Here is a 21,464-nt window from a genome sequence, read left to right as displayed (position 1 = left end):
AACAATCCTGTTGCTAAGTCCCGTCAGCAGCAAGAAGTCTGCTGTGACTAATATGTGCTAACTGTAACTTCCAAATCATGTTGGTATTTAGTTGTAATCCTACCTCAACTCTGCTTCTTTCGGCTTGATCACAGTGCATGAATCCTTTCATATAATATCCAGTTCATCAACCTGACTGTAATTGTTTTTTTAAATTGCTGCTCAAGGTGAATTGTGTCCAACAATTTTATATTGCAACCTCTGTCCCTGTTTTTTTGGGTTTCCTTTCTCTTTTTGCTGACTTTGGCTTTTCTTTTCTATTTCTCTTTTCTGCTCTTGGATGGCAGCTGTTCGTTGTAAGCTTTCTTCCCATTCACAGGCCTTCCCTTTTCTCTCTCTCTCTCTCTCTCTCTCTTTCTCTCTCTCTTTCCAACCCCCTTCCAGTTGCTTAAAACCCAATTCTGATGAAAGGTCATCAACCTGAAACATTAACTCTGCTTCTCTGACCACAGATGCTGCCTGACCAGCTGAGCACATGCTCTGTTTTCTTTCATTGTCTCATTCTTTTCTAGATTATTTCCAAGCTAACTATTAACCAACTGGTCTACTTTTCCCCCTTCCACTCTCCTTTCTTGTTATTTGCTCCTCCCAATGTAGCTCAGTTGGTAAAACTTTTGTTTGCGTCACAAGATGGGAGTTCAAGCCCTGTGCTAGATACTTGGGCACAAAATCTAGGCTGACACTCTATGCAGTACTGAGGGAGTACTGTTGGAAGTTGCCATCTTTCAAATGAGGCATTAAGCTGAGGCCGTGTCTTCCCTCTCAGGTGGACACAAAAGAGATCCTATGGCAATATTTAATTGTAAAACATTAGATTTATAAAACAGATTACACTATGTACTTCATAAATAACAGTTTTGGGTGATAACTACAAAATTGATTGAAGGTAAATGATTAGACAAGTGATAATTCAATGTGTAAAGTTTCTGAATGTTGTTTTTTATTTGCAGTTGAAGATTGGGACAGTTTTCAAGCAATTCTAGATCATACGTATAAGAATCACATAAAGTCTGAAGCTGGTCTGCATCCTGTTTTGATGTCGGAGGCTCCTGTGAGTATTTGATTACCGTATGAAATACTTTTGTATTTCTTTTGAATTGCAAAGTATAATTTTGAACAGTTGAAATAAATTAATGTTTGGGTTTAAAAAAAAAAAAGCACTTTGGCAGTGTAATCTTGTAGTTTGGTATGGTAATATGCTGTGGTAGGATGAAGGTTCATGTGTTCAATGTTGCACACAATTTAAGTGTCTTAACATGCAAGTTTACAAGACTAAGGCAAAGTTTACACTTGGAGGAAAAACAATTGATGGATTACTCATTCTGTCATGGTTTTGTGTACATATGAGCAAATTGGCTCAGGTAGCTTTGGCTGAGGTTGAGTTCCTGGTTGCAGATGACCCTGAGAGATTGGGAAACTTGTTAACTGGCAGAGAAAATCCACTGTTGCTGTTCCTTAAAAACATCAGCAGCCTTCAAATTTTTGGGACTGATATTTCTTAGAATGTATCCTCTAGCTGGATGCCAACTAGTGGGGGAAACCTTTATTTCAAAACTTAACTTTATCCACACAGTTTCAGATTTTTATTGTTTACTTTACTGTAAATTCACTGCAAATCTGTAAATTTACATTGTTTTGGGCAAATGATTATTTTGTAAAATCTTGTATTTCTTTGTTATCTATGTTACCTGTGCAGTAATCATGTTTGTGATGTCCATGCTTTAACCAACCTATATTTAACCCTTTTTTTTCTTGTATTCGCAGTGGAATACACGGGCAAAGAGGGAGAGGCTTACTGAGCTGATGTTTGAACATTATAATATCCCAGCCTTTTTTCTATGTAAAACAGCAGTGCTCACAGCGTATCCTTTTATTGAATCAATTTTTCAACTATATATGTGGTATTGAAGTTGATGGTTTTCTAAGTCGCGGAATTCCAAGCAGGAGCGGGGGGGAGGAAACAATAATTAAACATAAACTAATTATAATGATGTATTAATGTACATAACCCTGTCAGACATCCCAATTTTGCTTTTCCTTTAAATGATCATTGAAAGAAAGCCAGTCTTTACAACAGAAATTCAGGAGTTGATCATTGACTGTTTGTGAGGGTCACATTACCACATTTTTCTTTAGTATGTCTTTGTATCTCCATTCCTGTATGAAATTAGATTTTTCTTTAATTTGGGACTGTAGTGTTACTCAAACAGGATTAAAATCATATTCCTTGTATTGTAAGGACTCTACCTTGTGACCTTTTGCTCTATGCAGTTTAATGCTTAATTAATTGGTCCCTTTCTTTGCTCTGCCAATTAGTGGCGCAACCACATTAATCTTATTGAATACAGCTGAAGCAAAAGCTGTATCACCCTACCATCTTGGAAATACAAATTTCCCAAACTTAAAAACTTGCAAAGAATAGGGGAATGTATTTTTATATATAATAGGTTTTGTTTCCTGTTTAATATCTTTTCAAACTAATGGATCAGTTAAACAAATATATTATCCTGAAATTAAAGTAAACATCGCTCAGCACACTTTCTGTCCGCGCATCTTGTTCTGTTGGTGTATCATTTCTTAGAATTAACTCACCTGGTGTCTCATTCAAATGCTTATATTTCATTGCGTAAACAATTTGATGATTGAAGAGTTGTGGCATATTACAGTTGAACCTGGTCAATGGTGGATGTTCTCTGCCTCCTACCCTCATGCCAAACTCAGGAAACCCAAACCAGTTGTGGAACTTCACTCCTGCTTTAATTGAGACTGCTTGATTTACACTTGATCATTGATCAAACATGGGGCTTCTTGGGTCTGAACGGTTCAGTAACACACCCTTTGGTGTAGTTAATCACTGAGAAAGCAGCATGCCTACTTGGTACTCATGTGGACGTACAGCACCAATTTTAATGAAAATGCAAGCTGGTTTAAATTTGCATTGTGGAATGGCTCCACTTTAGACATTGGCTCGCTTTTCCTTCACTTTTTATGTCAGATTTGCAAATGGCCGCTCTACAGGCTTGGTGTTAGATAGTGGAGCCACACACACCACAGCTATTCCAGTCCATGATGGCTATGTTCTTCAGCAAAGTAAGAATAAATGTAGATCTTGATGTTGAATTGTGCAATTAAATTATTGTTAATGCACTTAATGGTAGAGACTTTACAACAGGTAACAGATTTGTCAATAACTTTTTAAAAATTCTCCAACTCCAGTGCTTGTGCTCTTTTCCCTTCTCATGTTCTCTTGTGCGTTCTCCTGAGTTGTCACATCAGTTCATGTGCCTGAGTTTGTTTCTGTTCCCCTTTCTACTTTTTCAGAATCCTTAAAGCACATACTTCTTTAGATGCATGTTCATTTTTAATGTGAGTACCATCCTTCAGAAACCAAATGCTGATTTACAACTGTGCAGTATAATGACAATATTTTCTTTTTTTGACACTTCAGGCATTGTTAAGTCACCACTTGCAGGAGACTTCATTTCCATGCAATGCAGGGAGCTGTTTCAGGAACTGAATGTGGAAATAATTCCACCATACATGATTGCTTCAAAGGTGAGGGAAAAACAAATATTATGATTCCATAAATGGATGAAGAACAATTGATGAAACAATAGCCAATAGAGTTGTAGTTGGAACACACAAATGTTTGAAAAGATTATCCATTGTATTTTCTGGAAATACATGTGCTTCACTTTCCTGTTTGTGAAAATCTTGTGCATCCATTTAAAATTACATTTAGCACAAACATCCTTACTGGGAATTGCATTGTTGGCCAAGTTTCTGCTGCCTTCCACAGCTAGTACATGCACCTGAGTTTAATACTTCTCACTAGATTCAAAGCTAGCTGATGTGATTTCTGAGCCCAAAGCAACTATTTTAGCAGCAGGTGAATGTTAGTAACTGTGACCATGGATATTAAAAAAACATTGCATGAAACCTTCGGAAACAGGTGAGATTCGTGGATGTTTGTAATAACAGCATATAATCAATATGGAATGTTTTTGTTTAATAATTGCTGATCTCCTGTGGTATTGCTTATGTTTAGTCATGGATCTGAAGCAAGTTTATGATTTGTTGTTATTAATATGGTCTATACCTTAGTCCTCATGAATGGATAGTGACCATTAGAGGGCACTTGGAAACTAAAAGTTTCAGACTCCAGCTCAATGGTTACCTTTTTTAAAAACAAAATGAAGATTATTAATCTGGTTAGGAAATGGCTGAGCAAAAAGAGATATCAACAGAGAGTATGGATAGTGAGCAGGTACTCTAAATGGCAAGATGTCTTGCAAATGCCTGTTGGGGCCTTAATTAATCACTGATGTTTTATTTATTTACAATTTAAATAATGGGTTAGAAAGCCACGTATCCAAATTTGCCAATGACACAAAGATCAGCAGTATTGTAAGCAATGTAGTTGGAAGCAAAAATTACAGAGATAGACCTATTAAGTGAATGGTCAAAACTGGCAAATGGATTTCAATGTAGGAAAACCTTCGACTTATTTAGCAGGGTACTAAATGGTGAAAAGCTACTAGATATCCAAGGAAACTTGGTGATCTGGGTATACAGGTCATTAAAATGTCATAAACAAGAGCAGAAAATGATCAAAACTTCTTTTAATATCTAGAAGATGGGGGGTAGAAATCATGTTTCAGCTCTTCAAAGCCGGATTAAAACTACATCTTTAGCAATGTGAACACCCTGGTAACCGTACCATCGGAAGCATGTATTGGCCTCAGTGGAAGTGCAACATAGATTTACTGGAATGATTCCTGGACTACCAAAGATTAAGCTAAGAGGAGAGATTACATAAACTTGGATTGTATTCCAGAAATTTAGAAGAATGTGGACAACTTGATCAAAATATTCGGGGGGACAGATTGTTATTCCCAATCTACCCTCATTGAGAGTCTAGGATTAGATGACTAGCCAAAAAATTAGTCAGGCCTTTCCTTCACAAAGAGACATAGAAGTTTGGGACTTTTTCGGCATTATTAATATTAAAACTGAGATTGGTAACTATTGGTTTGCTAAAGATTTTAAGGGATAGGGGGCAAAGACAGGTATATGGATTTGTATTACAAGTCAACCATGATCTCATTGAATGGTGGAACAGTCTTGAGGGGCAAAGTGGTCTACTCCAGCTTCTAGTTGAATGTGTAACATCTGGTATGTGCCAAACATGTCCGTGCAAGTCATAGGCTGGATGTGAGGCAAGTAACACCAATCACCAAGTTCAGTGGTAGCTGATAACTTCATTTTCTATAATCCTCAGGTCAACACTACCAAAAGGCTGCTGCAAAGCCCTTTGAGATGCAACATTTCTTGTACAGGTTTTAAAGCCAATAAGGTCTGTAAATGAAAAACCTGCTGTTAGGAAGGCATTCGTGGAGTGAAAAAAAAGATAAATCCAGTAATTAATAAAAAAGCATAGCCTCGCTTAAGGTATTTTGTGCTTTTAGCAGAACCAGTGCCTTCAAAGGTTGTATAACTTCTCCATTCTTATGGGGTCTGCTGCTGGCACTTAGTTTTGGCTGCTTTGGGATGCACACATTTGGACGAGATGGCTGGAATGATATCTCCCATCATTTTTCTATGCTATATTCTTCCTCTTGGCTCAAGTAACAACTTTCCTTCTTAGATCAATGGTAGCATTACCTGTTATCTTAAAAACTGAAATGAAAATCGCTTATTGTCACAAGTAGGCTTCAATGAAGTTACTGTGAAAAGCCCCTAGTCGCCACATTCCGGCGCCTGTTCGGGGAGGCTGTTACGGGAATTGAACCGTGCTGCTGGCCTGCCTTGGTCTGCTTTCAAAGCCAGCGATTTAGCCTTGTGCTAATTTTATCTTCCTGTGGAATATTAAAACCGTAGCTAACTATACTTGTTGGATTTATCTTGTAGATTAAAATGATCAGGAAAATACAAGACTTGGGTCTGCCTTTTCAGCTCAGTTTCTCAGCAATGTGGTCAGCATTCAATATTGGCGGTTTTCAGTGCTCCCAGTTACCTATAACCACCTAATGTGGCTTGTAAGACCATAAGGTGTAGGAGCAGAAGTAGGTCATTCGGTCCATCGAGCCTGCTCTGCCATTCAATGAGATCACAACTGATACATAATAATCCTCAACTCCACTTTCCTACAATCTCCTTGTAACCCTTACTGATTAAAAATCTGTCTCTCAGGCTTGAACATAGTTAACGACCCAACCACTACCGCCCTCTGCAGTAAATAATCCCACAGATTTACTCTTTCCCCCCCCCCCCCGCCCTCAGAGACGAAATTTCTCCTCATCTATATCTTAAATGGGTGAATTAGTCAGCTCCACTGATGAAGTTTCCAATTGTTTTACTATTTGCTACCTCTTGGGGAGCTTCTTCTGCAACTTTAATATGAGACGTCTTTTGAACATGAGATCATGCACTCCCGTTTTTGGAAAGCAAAGAAATAGAAGTATTTGTCTAAGCCTAAGTTTATTTTCGTAGCATTCTTCTGATTTAGTCTATTCTGTGGGAAGTGGCTCAGTACGATTTAGCTGACGACAATGATATCTCGCCTTGTTACCTGGTCCAAGTTGCTTCTGCCACTTTTACCAAGAACTGGCCTTTTCCATTAATTTAGTTGCTCTAGGTTAGATCCTTGCAATTGAGATTTTCTTTTTAAAATGTAATCTGAACTAATCGAGGACTTGTTAATTAGTTTATTGATCTGTTGTGATCTACCAAGATGGTAATTTCATTATTCACAATGATTGCCCATGAAACTGCACTGTGACCTGAAGATACCACTGACTAGAATACGTGGAAGTCTTTGTCTGGCTTTTAAAGGCTTATCAAGGGCTTTCCCTGTGGCTGCTTATCGACATTTAGCTAATCCCACAATCCAACCACAATGTGACACAATTGCAACATCTTAGAGACTTTTAATTATTCTCAGAATAAGGGTTTAAAAGCTGTAAAAAGGCTTCCATCTTCTAGTCTGTTGTATGGTTCATGGGCAATCATTGCACTTTCCTTTGCTTCCTTGGTTGTTCTTTACTTCTTGTGACACTTTATTTCTTTTAGTTTACACCTCAGAATTCTGAGTACAAGTTTTACATAAAGGACATTGCCTTGGGTTTGAAAGGGTTTTTAATCTACTGGCTATGTATGTTCTTTTGAAACAAAACTGACATTCCACTAATGTACACGGATTGTCATTGTCCATAACAGCAATACACAGTACCTATTACTCACTTGATCATCTACTCAAAATCAACATGTAGTTTGGTGATTTGTTTTACTTGGCACATGTAAAATGAGTTCTCCTCCTGCCTTCAAGAGTTCTCAGAAACTATGGAAACGTACGACATAGAATTTAATTATTTGGCTCATTGGCCTGTACTTGTTATATATGGTATATGCTACTGAATTCATGATGAGGTAAGGTAAATTAATCATCCATGTGGTGTAATTCTTCAAATTAAATATGGTTCATATCTAAGTACTTTAAAGAAAGGACTCCTATACATAAGCACATTGGAGAACATACAAAACCCACACCTTCATCATATCGTGGAAGTTATATTTTTCTGTACACTAGATTAATGTAAGATGGCAGAAAATAAAATATTGAAAGGGTAACATTTAGGACCTACAGGATTTTCTGCCCAAACACGAAGTTCCAAAGATTGGGCAACCTCCACTCCAATGGGCATTACCAGCCCAAGAAGCCCAATACCAGAAGCATGCATTTATAAAATCTAATCCCCTTTTGAAACATCAGAACCTTCATTCACTGCTTCACAAAACAGAGTACTATTTAGATAATACAAATTCCTACCTGATAAATGGTATGCTGCCAGCCTCCCGCCCTCAATAATTCTCCAATCACCCATTTGGCCTCTGGAGGAGCAGCAAGATTGGAAGGCAGATTTGTGATTGAAGGAGCAGCTCCTCACAGATTCTCTATCGTGCACAGGCAACGTTTCTTTCATTGGTCACCCGCGACAGTGAATTTTCTAGAGCTTTTGGTGTATCATGTTTGCTCATGTTTTTATCCTGCTGCCTCTAAAAATAAAACTAGTGAAAAATAAAAAATGAGTAATGTTTCATTCCTACTGTGTTCTCTCAGGAATCAGTGCGTGAGGGATCTGCACCTAATTGGAAGAAGAAAGAGAAACTACCTCCGGTCACACGGTCCTGGCACAACTACATGTGTAATGTAAGTAATTTAGTTTATTGATGAGATGTAGAAAATAAGCAACATTTTTAGTAATTGCTTTAGGTTTATTTTAAGGAGGTAATGATTTTAAGCTTGACTGTCCAGAATACAAAGAAAGATGGTAGGTCAGAGTTAGATTGATAAACAGTAGCAATAGTCAAAAGGTGAGGGATCTTGTGGATTGATAATATTGAATATGATTCTGGGATTTGGAAGTTGGTGTCAGGGATGCAAGAAGAATAGTTGAGCATTTGGAATAACTGGGATGCAGGCTGTGGCAGCACTGGAAATGGAAACGGGTTCTGGATCATCATTAATAAGAGAAGGGATTTTCTTCAGTGGAAGTCATTAGTGGTGGGAGATCCTTAGGTGCTTGGCAGGGGTGTGTGGAGCTGGGTTTGGTTCTGGTGGTGGGGAGAGAGGTGATATTTCTTAAACGTTTTTCTAGCAATGATCTGGAGAGCTTGTTACAAATTTAGGTTTACTATCAGTACCTTGGGTGCAATGGTGCTGATCACTCCCATAAACAGTTTAAGCATCTTACTTTTGTAAGAGTTGATTCACAATGCCTGTTATATGTGGAAGCTGAATGTGACAATATTTCGTTAATGCAAATTTTTCCCCAAATCGCTGCTGGGAAAACCCTTTCAATACATTCTTCGAGAGCTGCATTTAAGGCTTTTGGGGGTGGGATTGGGATTTTGCTGTGGCATCTGCAAGTTGCATTGTGGCAATATACAATTTAGCAGGTTTGGGCAGCCGTGATAATGGAGGAAGCAGTCTGCAATGGGCCAGATGCTCAATTTTTGGCTGCTCCAATAAAGATGGAGCTGAGGTTGCATTATTCTCCAATCTTGGAGATGAGCTGGGGGATCAGAGGTCAGTGGCCAATTGTATCATCGACAATTAAGTAATGGAATCAGATAAGTAAGATTAATTAAGTTTTATCATGACACTAAATGTGTGATTGTAAAGTGTTATAGGAATTAAGTGATCGTTATTACATATTGATTTATGGGACCTATAAATTTGCAGGAAGTGATTCAGGATTTCCAAGCTTCAGTACTCCAGGTGTCTGATTCTTCATATGATGAACAGTAAGTGTCCGAAATCTTAACATTTACATTAATTTCCTTATGAATTAAGTATGATATAGGGTGGGCATTTTTTTGTAGTCATTGAAAGTATAGCACTCTCTTTTTTTCTCTCTCTATATCTGTAGAGTGGCAGCACAGATGCCCAGCGTTCATTATGAATTTCCTAATGGCTATAACTGTGATTTTGGGGCTGAGCGACTGAGAATTCCAGAAGGCTTGTTTGATCCTTCCAATGTCAAGGTAATGGACTGAAGTGGATGGTGGGAGGAAACATTTGTAAAGAGCTTCATAGTGGATTTTATGTAATCACACCCAACCAAAATAATTAATAGAAATGAACAATTTAATAGACAAGCCACCTATTGGCATATTGGATTGGATTTGTTGTAGTATTAGACTTTTTAAAATCAGTTGTGGGTCAGGAACATAAACAGAAAGTACTGGACTATCTCAGCAGGTCTGACAGCATCTGTGGAGAGAAGGGAGCTTAACGTTTTGAGTCTGAATGCCAATTTGTCAAAGCTGGTCAGGAGGGTTAGGAGCTGATTTTTGCCAATAATTATTAATTGAAAACAAAACCTCCAATATAACAACTCCTATTGATTTTAAATGTGCTGTTGGTGTGGAACTGAATTATACACCATGGTAAATCCCTGGTCTACACTGCGTTATATTACAATCACCGTAGAGACCGATAACTCTTTGAGATACGAATTTCCCAGTGAATGATAAAGGAATCGGATGACAGGATTTTGCGTTTTAACAATTTTACTGCAGTTAAACAATCTAAAATCCACATTGACTAAATATTACTTGGTAGGCAACTGATTACTACAGAAAAGATATTTCCTGTTAATGTCTTAGTATAAACAAAAACCCCATGGCATATTTAAACATTACATTGAACTTTCAGTAGAAATATAGTCTTGAGCTCAAGGTCTCAAGTTCCTTCTTGCTTTAGCAGGACCTCTTCTCTACCTCACGAGTGAATCTTCTAGTCTCTTTTTTAAACAAAAGTACTCTTCACTTGAATCTTTTGAGCATAATTGAATGTACTTCTAATAGCAAAGCACCCTCTGGCAACTTCTTAGTCTTCTCTCCACAAGCTTTGTTCCTTCGAATAGGTGATCTGCCCTCCAGCACTCTGCTTGGTGGTTGACCCAAGAAAAATCATTTTTTTCCTGCTTGGAATAGTGGCAGCTGTTGAGTGCCGTCTTCCTCAATCTGAGAGAGCCTGAGTTTGTAAACAGCAAGGCCAACTGCCTCCTTTTGCGTTCTTTATGTTTGATTTGGGTTTCTGCTTCTAACAAAGCAGGTTATGTAAAATTTGTCTTCACCAGATTTGGTATGAGGCCACATGTCCCCCTTGCCAAACTACTCCGCTTTACCTTGAATTAAAGGAGGCAGTTTAAAACTACTGTCTTATAAATAAAGTCCAAGTCCAACATTCGTAACAGTTACCACATTGTCCCTACCCCAGGACTAGATAAAGAATTTTCAAGGTTTCCTGGTCCCAATTGCTGTTGGTAACTTTGTTTAAAGAAAATTCACTTGTATGTTTATTGGACAACATTTGCTTTATTCTGGTTGATAATCTGTTGGAGTAATTTTAACCTAATCGGCCTATTGAGAAAATGATCAGATCAGGCCATCCATTTAACCCCCCCAACACTTTTATTGAACTAGTTAGGTTAAAGTTACTCCCAGAATGTCTAGGTGCATTGATAATGTGTTGAATGACATTTTGAACTATTGGTGGAGTTCATTGCTAGTTTTGTGCTATCTCTTATTTTAATTTCTCTCCTTATTTGTTGAACTACAAAAAATAACTGGGTTTCAACCAAATACTTTTTTTGGATCATGTAAAATGCATCATTGTTTGTAACTGTCCAGCTGAATTATGAACAGCTGTTTTTATTCACCTCAGTACTCAGAATTATTTCTGTACATTCAGGGTTTATCTGGAAACACAATGCTGGGTGTCAGCCATGTGGTGACCACGAGTGTTGGAATGTGTGACATTGATATTAGACCGGTGAGTGTTGTACCTGCGGTGACAATACAGCAAAAACCTATCTAAATGCAATTGCTTTATAAGGGAATTTAAAATCCAAAAGCTGGGAATGTGTAACAGACACCGCCCGGAAACAGACAGGAAGTCTATCTCCACTTTAAAGTAAAAGGAAGACTTTAAGTTTTCAACCAAACCTAAACATGTCTCTCTGATCACTGACCTTCAGAGATGCTTACTTATATTTATCATAAGAGATGCTGACTTACATTTAACATCAATTATAGTTATCAGAACTAACACAGTTATTGGAGATCAATTCAATTTGATTAATCAAATTCAAGGCTCTCAACAATAAAATCTTTTAACATTTATGTTACTCAATGTCCTTTAGGGAAGGAAATCTGCCAACCTTAGCTGGCCTACATGCGACGCCAGACCCTTAGTAACGTGATTGTCTGTCAACTGCCCTCTGAAATGGCCTCGCAAACCACTCAGTTCAAGGAAAGTTAGCAATGGAAAACAAATGTTGGCCTTGCCAGTGATGTCCATATCCCATGAAAGAATAAAGAAAAAAATTCACTATTAAAACAATGACAATACAAGTGAATAGCTCTTTCAATTAAAAGGTGAAAACTAGAAATAGCAGAGGTTCAAAGAGACTGGGGGAATCCAGGTACGGAGATCATTTAATGTGTCGTGAATAGGTACACAAAACAATCCAGAGAGACAAATGGAATGTTGGCCTTTATATCTGGAGGACCGGGGGGGGGGGGGGGGGGGGGGGGGAGAGAGAAAGAAAGAGAAGGGAAAAGAAGAGAAGGGAAAAGAGAGAGGAGAGGAGGAATTTACCAGCATGATACCTGAAAGGTTAAAGCAATAGAAGAGATCACAGAAACTAGGATGGTATTCCCTGGAATGTAGAGGTTTTCAAGAAACGGATGGCATGGATAAATAAACTATTTCCACTGGTTAAGAGGACTAGGAAATTTGGATCAAAACTTAAGATCCAGACTTTTCACGGGTGAAATTGGGAAACTATTCTAAAGGAAACGGTGGTAGAACTCTTTGGCAACCAACAATGCTGAATCTATCTCTAGCTAATGGCTGTTATTAACTGCTGTTTTGGGTATTTTTCTCAGGGTTTATATGGCAGTGTGATTGCAGCAGGTGGAAACACATTGATACAGAGTTTTACAGACCGTTTGAACAGGGAGCTTTCCCAAAAAACCCCACCTGTGAGTATCAGTTACATATAATTTCTCTGAAGTAAACCCATTAGTTTATCATCTGATGAATGAATAACTTTTACTTTGGTCAACAAGCATATATTTTATTTTGGTCTGCTGGCATATACTTTGCTTGCTGAAGAAACTCTTAAGGAGAGATATTCTGGACTGTGGGGCACAAACTAGTAGTATTCCATTTTGCAGATTTGGCCTGAACTTGATTAGCAGTGAACGAAGATGCTGACAATTCATTACACTTGCACTTTCCCACATACTTTCTATGGGCTTTTGTACCGGAACTTGCTGTGATGAGAAAACCATTTCAAAGCAGCACCCTCGACAGGAGCTTTGATATTGTGTGAAAAGGGCAAGCAAATCTTTATCATAACCAATCAGATTGAAGACTCTTTACTGAAAGATGCAGCCTGTCAAGAAAGTAAATTCAATGTCAAATCATCTACAGAAAGTAAAATAGGAAAGTAAATTCAATATCAAATCATCTACGGGAAGTAAATTCAATGTCAAATCATCTACAGAAAGTAACATCGGAAAGTAAATTCAATGTCAAATCATCTACAGAAAGTAAAATAGAGAGGGAATGAAAGATGGGATTAAGAAAAAATAGTTTATTTATTTAAAAATTCAAACAATAGTTTCATTCTGAAAGAATGAACTCCACACTTGGGACAATTTTCAGTGGCAGAGAGATTGGTAGTAACTAAGACTTAAACCACACCATCAAAAAATTAATTAACACTGGAATGCTCAAGCCTAACTTGTCTGGCGAGTTTATTACATATACATCACAAAAGTATTACTACTTCACATCCTTCCACATGTTTTATTATGTTCCAAGTCTTGGCAAGATATTAGTATACTGCAGCTTCGGGAGGAGTAGCTTCCTAATTTCCATGTTTATCTGCCCACTTGCGGTCGCTATCTGATTAACACTTTAATAGTGAGTACTGATATGGTATTTTTACACAAAATGTGGGCCATTAATTTTGCTTTTCTAATTGTCTTGAGGTTTGGACCTAATTGTTAAGGCCAGCATATCTACTAATCCCGACATTGTTTATGCTCATAATGCCACAGAGGAATTGTAGAAAAAGTTGGAGTTGGTCATTCACTGGCTGAAAGGTTAATATTTTGGGCCAAACAGTTGTTAAGAAGCATAACATGCATTTATTTTTTAATGTGTATTAACCTTTGAGCGAGAATAATTGAATTTGATGAAGGATAAAAGGTTTTGAAGAGAACCATTTAAGTCAATTGAGGTGTACTTATGAGCACTTACTGTTTCTGCATCATGTGACTGGAAGTCCTGGTATACTCTAACCCAATTCAGAGGGATTACGAACAGAAATAAGCCAAATGGCCCCTCGAGCTAGGTCAGCCATTCAGTCAGATCATGACGGATCATCATCTTCCTCTCTGCTTTCCCTCCCTACCTCCATATCCCTTGACAGGTGGACAAAAATCTATTGATCTCATTCTCAAAATATACATATGAATATACTCATCACCCCCATCTTGGGGTTAATGAAGAATTACAGACACTCTGTGGGGAGCAGGGATGGTTGAGGGATGGGCTGCAAGTTGGAGAGAGCAAAGTCTTTTTCAATAATTTAAGTTCCAACTAAGTATTCTACATTGACCCTCAGGCTCTCGGCATCGGATATTTTCTTTATAAGGTGCACAACCTCTTGCAGTCAAGTGATATCTGATTCTAGCACCAGGGTATGATTTTGTAATTTTATACCCTTGCACATCAAGTCAGATTTTGAAAATTTGACATTCGGTCACTTTTTTTCTCCTGCAGACCAAAACAAAAGCAAGCTATGTGGTCTCCTAAACTTCAGTAGCAAGATATGTACAAAAAATACACTAACAAAATTGGTAATACTGTTTTCAGAGCATGCGGTTGAAGTTAATGGCCAATAACACCACAGTGGAACGGAGATTTAGCTCCTGGATTGGTGGCTCTATTCTAGCTTCTTTGGTGAGTAGTAATTTTTAGCTTTTACTTTTTAAAGTATTTTACAGATGTCATTTTGGTGTCTTTTAATTTTTGTGCAATATTATTTTAAATCTACATAAATAACGGGCCATAACCTGCGAGCGCTAGGACATTGTATTGGGGGAGGGGATGCACCAGAAATGCACCGGGAATCTCCTTGAGAAGTTCCCAGTAAGCTTTGCACAGCAATTGCCATGCATTGGGAGCATTTGAAAAATGTGATTTAAATCGCAAACTTTGGATGGCTCCAACTGGGTTACACCAATAATTACCCAGAAAAGGTTAGAACAATTAAAACCTCCTCTACATTCAGGGTAACTGTTGCACAGATCCACACCAACCATCCCCTTCCCACAGGATTGCCCCACACCCACCAGGAACTCCTCATGGGGCCTCTTTCTCCCACCCACCTACCAGGCCTGATACTCACCTCCTCCCACCCCTCCCCGCCCAATTTGTATTTTCTTTCCTTCCCCTACCAACTAAGCATATACAATTATCCCTAGCCTGCTGTAAACCTTTAAACTTCACTGGATCATTCAACTTACCTGCTTTATGTCAGCTAGTGCCATTAGAAATGGGGTTTGGCTTCCTTTCCTTCGATGGAGCTTCACTCGATGCTGGATCCTGAGGATGCACTGCGCGACCTAGATCTCACCCGGCCTGAGTTAGAAGGTCGGGTGAGACAGGACTTCAGGCAATTGGGATTGAATTGGCACTCTGACAGTTCAGGCCCATAAGTCTCTTTGTTACCTTTATTGAACACAATCTTTCCTCCACGACTGTATTTGTTATTAAGTAGAAAGTTGGAGTCCCAATTTCAAGAAGCACAGCATATCGAAATCCTTTATGTGCAGCAGGAATCATGGGCTGGATTTTACAAGCCCTTTGGCATAATTTTCTTTTTTTAAAACGCATTTTATTCAAACTTGTATCAAAGTAGGTTACAGCAAATAAACACCCCGGGGAAACATTCTTCCCAACAATCAACGAGACAGTTTGTACAGATTTTTCTCCTTTTTTTTTACCCCCCCCCCTCCTCACCCTCTCACCATCACCCACCCCCCTACGACGAACAGCTCCCCAAACACAGTCACAAACAAACCCCACCTTTTCTCAAACTCCCCTGCTGAGCCCCTTAACTTATACTTTATCTTCTCTAACCGCAGGAAGTCATACAGGTCACCCAACCATGCTGCTACCCCCGGTGGCGATGCCGACCGCCACTCCAGCAAAATTCGTCACCATGCAATCAGAGAGGCGAAGGCCAAGACATCGGCCTTCCTCCTCTCCATGAGCTCCGGCTTCTCTGAAACCCTAAATATCGCCACCAAGGTCCGGGTCCACTCCCTCCTCCACTATCCTGGCTAAGACCCCGAACACTCCCGCCCAGAATCTTCCCAATTTTTCACAACCCCAAAACATGTACGCATGATTCGTTGGCCCCCGCCCACACCTCTCACACTCATCTGCTACCCCCTGAAAGAACCCACTCATTCACGCCCGAGTCATATGCACCCTGTGCACCACCTTAAACTGTATCAGGCTCATCCTTGCACAAGAGGAGGTCCCGTTTACCCTTCGCAGTGCCTCACTCCATACTCCCCAATTGATCTCCATTCCCAACTCTGTTCCCATTTCAACTTGATCTTCACTACCCGCTCGCCTCCCTGCTTCCCCAGCCACTTATATATATTTTATATATATATATATATATAGTCGCTCCAGCATGGTGTATCCCGGCAATCTAAGGAACCCCTTCCAGACCTTTCGTGAAAAGTCCCTAACCTGTAGATACCTGAACTCACTACCCCTCGGCAGCTCTACCCTCTCCCTTAGCTCCTCCAGACTGGCGAATCCTTCCTCCAAATACAAATCCCTCACCTTGACCAGCCCCACTTCCCTCCACCTCCTGTATACACTATCCATCTCCCCTGGCTCAAACCTAAGATTCTCGCACAGCGGCGTTAGCACCAACGTCCCTTCCACCCTAAAATGCCCCCTCAGCTGATTCCATATCTTCACCGTGGACTGCACCACTAGGCTCCCTGAATACCTACTCTGAGCCATTGGCAATGCTGCCATCACCATAGCCCTCAAACTAGACCCCTTACAAAATTCCTCCTCCATCCTAACCCACTCTACCCCTTCTCCTTCCCACCACCGCTGCACCTTGTCCACATTCGCCGCCCAATAATAATGAAGCAAGTTTGGCAGCGCCAACCCCTCCTGCTGCCTCTGCCTCTGTAGCAGGGTCCTCCCCACCCTCGGCACCTTCTCCGCCCGTACAAATTCAGAGATGATTGTGTCCACTTTCTGAAAAAAGGCCTTTGGTATAAAGATCGGGAGAGCCTGAAAGATAAACTAGAACCTCGGCAGAAAATTCACTTTCACCACTTGGACCCTCCCCGCCAACGTTAAGTGCAGTGTATCCCACCTCTTAAGATCCTCCCTGGCCTCCTCCACCAGCTTCGTTAAGTTCCACTTATGGAGCCCAGTCCATTCCCTCGTTACCTGAATCCCCAAGTACCTAAACCTATCCCTCGCTACTGTAAATGGCATCCCCCCTAAATTAGCCCGCTGTGCCAGCTCATTCACCGGGAATACCTCGCTTTTCCCTACATTCAGCTTGTATCCCGAGAACCCTCCAAACCTCCCCAGCAGGCCCATAATCCATCCCATACTCTCCCAACGGATCCGAAACAGACAGCAAGAGGTCATTGGCAGGGAGCGACACCCGAAGCTCCCTCTGTCCCCTCATTATCCCCTGCCACTCTGCCAACCCCCTGAGAGCCATCGCCAATGGCTCTATGGCCAGCGCAAAAAACAGCGGCGACAGCGCGTACCCCTGTATAAGTCAAAGCTTCATGAGCTCATATCATTTGTCCTCCCCCTCGCTCTTGGCGCCATACACCAACCACACCCATACCACAAATCTCAGCCCAAACCCAAACCTTCCCAAAACTTCGAACAAGTACCGCCACTCCACCCGATCAAATGCTTTCTCCGATCCATGGACACCACCACTTCCGGGACCAGAGCTCTCGACTAATTCATCACCACATTCAACAGCCGTCTTACATTAATTGCGAGCTGCCTGCCCTTCACAAAGCCTGTTTGATCTTCTGCAACCACCCCTGGGACACAATCCTCCACCCTCCCCGCCAACAACTTAGTCAATACTTTCAATAGTGATATGGGTTTATACGACCCACATTCCACCAGATCCTTCCCTTTTTTGGGGATTAGTGTGATTACTGCCTGCTTCATCGTCTCCGGCAACTCTCCCTTCTCCAGTGCTTCATTAAACGCCCCCAACAGATGTGGTGCCAGGTCCGCCGCAAATTCCTTATAAAATTCTGCCGGGTACCCATCCGGCCCAGGGGCCTTCCCCAACTTCATATCCGATACTATCCAGCACCTCCCTCAGCCCCAGGGGCTCCTCCAACGCCTGCCTCTTTGCTTCCTCCACCTGGGGAAATTCCAGCTCGTCCAGAAACCACCCCATGTCCCCCTCCTCTCCTCCTGGGTCTGCCTCATAAAGTCCCTGGTAATACTCTCTAAATGCCTCATTTATCTTCCCTGGCTCTGACGCCACATCCCCAGCCCGAATCTTCAATATTTCCCTGGACGCAGCCTGCCTCCGCAGCTGGTACGCCAGCATGCGGCTTGCCTTCTCCCTATACTCTTATTGCACCCCTCTTGCCCTACGCAGTTGCCCTATCGCCCTCCCCGTTGTCAGCCTGTCAAATTGCCCCTGCAACTTTTTCCTCCTCCCAATCCCTCCACGGTGGGCACCCTCTTAATATTCCCTGTCCACCTCCACTATCTCGCTCACTAGACGGTCATGTTCCGCCCTCCTTTCCTTATTCGCATGAACCGTAAATGAGAATTTCTCCCTGGACCACTGCCTTCAGTGCTTCCCAAAAAATGCCCGCCGACAACTCCTCATTCTGATTGACCTCCACATAATCCCTAATCGCCAACCGCACCTTATCACAAAAACCTCCATCCACCAACAACCCCGAGTCAAAGCTCCACTCTGGCCTCTGCTCTCATCCCGTACTGAACCGAATATCCAGCCAGTGGGGTGCATGGTCAGAGATAACTATCCCCGCATACTCTACCCCCTCTACCCCAACCAAAATCTCCCGACTCACTACAAAGTAATCAATCCTCGAATACACCTTATAGACGTGTGAAAAGAAGGAATACTCCCTTCCCCCTGGGTTCTGAAAGCGTCATGGATCCACCATACCCATCCTCTCCATAAACCCCCCCAGCTCCCTTGCCATTCGTACCCTACCCATCGACCTGGGGCTCGATCTATCCACCCTCGGCTCCAGGACACAGTTAAAATCTCCTCCCATGATCAACTGGTACGTGGCCAAATCTGGGATTGCTGCCAGCAACCTCCTTATAAAACCCACATCATCCCAATTTGGGGCATACACATTTACCAACACTACCGGTGCCCCTTCCAATACCCCACTCACAATCACATGTCTCCCACCTGCATCCCTCACCTCCTTTGCACTCACGAATCCCATTTTTTTGCTCATTAAAATCGCCACAGCCCTCGATTTCAAATCAAGCCCCGAGTGAAAAACCTGCCTGACCCCACCCCTTCCTTAACCTAACCTGGTGCTTCACACGGAGGTGTGTCTCCTGCAAAAAGACAACCCCCGCTTTCAAACCCATGAGGTGCGTGAAAACCTGCGACCTTTTCACCGGCCCATTCGGTCCCCGGACGTTCCACGTAACCAACCTTACCAGAGGCTTGTGCCTCCAATCCCCTCTACCGTCCGTCATCTTCCCCACTTAATTCCTGCCCCTTCCACTCTGTACCTAGCCCAAATGGCCCCTTTCTTCGCCCTTGACCATGTCATCCCTCACCCCCTGCTGTATCGCAGAACCCCCCCCCCCCAAACTTTTCCACTTCCCCCCCCCCCCCAAACTTTTCCACTTCCCCCCCCCCCCCCCCTTCCACCTCACTTCCATTCACCAGCATAACCTGCTAGCGTGGCTGCCCCTGCCCAAAGGCATATCCTATTGACCTCCCCCCCCCCCCCCCCCCCCTCCCCTCCTCAGCTCAAAGAAGAAGGTCTCCTGCTGGCCTTACCCTCCCCCATCCAAACAAGGACTTCTCCTGAACTCCAGGTAGCCTTCTCCAAAAGCAAACAAACAGATGTTAAACACAAACAGTCCCATAAAACAGGAGGGCGGATGGGAACATCCATCCCCACATAAAAGTTTCACCCCTACAACTCCTTACAATCTCAACATTGAACAGAACCCCCCCCCCCCCCCCCCCCCACAAACAAAGGCGAAAATCCCTCAATCCCGACACCCACTTCAAACATGCTCCTGACCATTACGTAGTGCCAACACCCCGGTTCCCAAGCATTGTCCACTCAGTTCTCCCCCAGTTTATGCTCCTTAATGAAGTCTTCGGCCGCTTCTGGGGTCTCGAAATAATACTCCCGGCTTCCGAACGTCACCCAGAATTTCGGCGGGTAGAGCACCCCAATATTGATCTGCCGCTGGTACAGCACCGCCTTGGCCTTGTTGAAATCTGCCCGCCGTTTTGCCAACTCTGCTCCGATGTCCTGATATATCCGGACGTTATTTCCCTACCATGTCGCAGCTACGCTTCTCCCTGGCCCACCGTAGAATTTTCTCTTTCTCCACAAATTTATGGAGTCTCACGATCACCGCTCGCGGCGGCTCCCCAGCTCTAGCCTCAGAAACCTATGCGCTCGGTCCACTTCAGGTGCCTTATCTAGCACCCCTTCTGCCACCAGCATCCTCAAGACTTACCTTGTGGCACTCACACCTTCCACTCCTTCAGGCAGGCCCATTATTCGCAGGTTCTGCCTTCTCGAGGCAGTCTCCTGCTCCTCCACCTTTGCCCTCAGCGTTTTACAAAGGTCTCCTAGGAACCCCACCTCCGCCTCCAGAGCCACCACACGATCACTGTGGTCCAAGATCACTCCTTCAATCTCCCTAATCTGTGACCCCTGCACCTCCAAACACCTCTCCATCCGCTCCAAAGTACTCTTCAGGGGTGCCACAGCTTCTGCAATGGCCTTTGCATGGTCCTCATGCATTTCTTTCCTCTGTTTATGGAATTCCTCCTTGATAAAAGTCATCAGTTACTGTATCTGGGGCCTTACAACTTGCCGTTCCCCACCTGCATGCTGGAAGAGATGTCTGTGAAGCACAAGACTGTTTCACCTTTCCAGCCAAACCTCTCACTGTTTTCTGCCGGGTCTGGTGATCAGAAGACATACCATTCCAGGGGTAAACTACTCCTCTAACATTCACCTACGCCTTTTCATCACAATTCCACCTGGATCTTGGTAAAAAGAGCCCTTTTCTGTGACGTTGAACAGGAACAGCCCTTTGTGACCAATCACTCCATGGTCACAAGCGGAAGTGCCCTTTGGCATAAAATGATGAAGGAAATAATGAACTGCTCATGGTCTTCTGCTCTCATACCTTTTCACCGATGCTGCGACAGTGGCAGGTATGCCGTCTCATGCCTGGGAAGACCAACTGGTGAACTAAAGCGAGTTCCAGCTGAGTTGTGGGAGTGCACCCTTCTCTTTGCCCCCCAAGCTTGCTTGACTGGCCCCAATGCCCATTGAGCCAACTTAGCAGGCATCATCCTTCCATTTTTTAAGGGCAGTTTAGTCGGGATTCGAACCCGGGTCTTTGGCACCATAAGCAGCAGTGCTAACCACTGTGCCCCGTGCTGCTCTTTGCATCATCCTTCCATGATGTCATCCTCCAGGTGCAGTGCAAGCAATGGCAGTGGCCTGGGGTCGGCTGTTTTCCTTTGAAGGGACAACAGCTC

The 21,464-nt window shown here is 42.3% G+C and overlaps 1 protein-coding gene across 2 annotated transcripts in view; it reads left to right on the top strand.

Moving 5' to 3' along the window:
* Window positions 1-21,464, top strand: part of actl6a (actin-like 6A) — a 33,946-nt gene that overhangs the window by 11,266 nt on the left and 1,216 nt on the right. Inside the window, exons 4-14 of one of the 2 annotated variants that reach the window (XM_072474349.1) lie at window positions 990-1,090; window positions 1,804-1,901; window positions 3,035-3,129; window positions 3,488-3,594; window positions 5,321-5,395; window positions 8,159-8,248; window positions 9,284-9,345; window positions 9,471-9,585; window positions 11,300-11,380; window positions 12,499-12,594; window positions 14,501-14,587. In XM_072474349.1, coding sequence (XP_072330450.1) covers window positions 990-1,090; window positions 1,804-1,901; window positions 3,035-3,129; window positions 3,488-3,594; window positions 5,321-5,395; window positions 8,159-8,248; window positions 9,284-9,345; window positions 9,471-9,585; window positions 11,300-11,380; window positions 12,499-12,594; window positions 14,501-14,587 — 1,007 coding nt within the window. The remainder of the gene's footprint in view (window positions 1-989; window positions 1,091-1,803; window positions 1,902-3,034; window positions 3,130-3,487; window positions 3,595-5,320; window positions 5,396-8,158; window positions 8,249-9,283; window positions 9,346-9,470; window positions 9,586-11,299; window positions 11,381-12,498; window positions 12,595-14,500; window positions 14,588-21,464) is intronic. The other variant, XM_072474350.1, reaches the window with a different exon arrangement.

Source organism: Scyliorhinus torazame, chromosome 14 (assembly GCF_047496885.1).
Source record: "Scyliorhinus torazame isolate Kashiwa2021f chromosome 14, sScyTor2.1, whole genome shotgun sequence".
Lineage (NCBI taxonomy): Eukaryota > Metazoa > Chordata > Chondrichthyes > Carcharhiniformes > Scyliorhinidae > Scyliorhinus > Scyliorhinus torazame.
The sequence above is the reverse complement of the archived record's forward strand: the minus strand, read 5'-3'. Positions and strand labels throughout refer to the sequence as shown.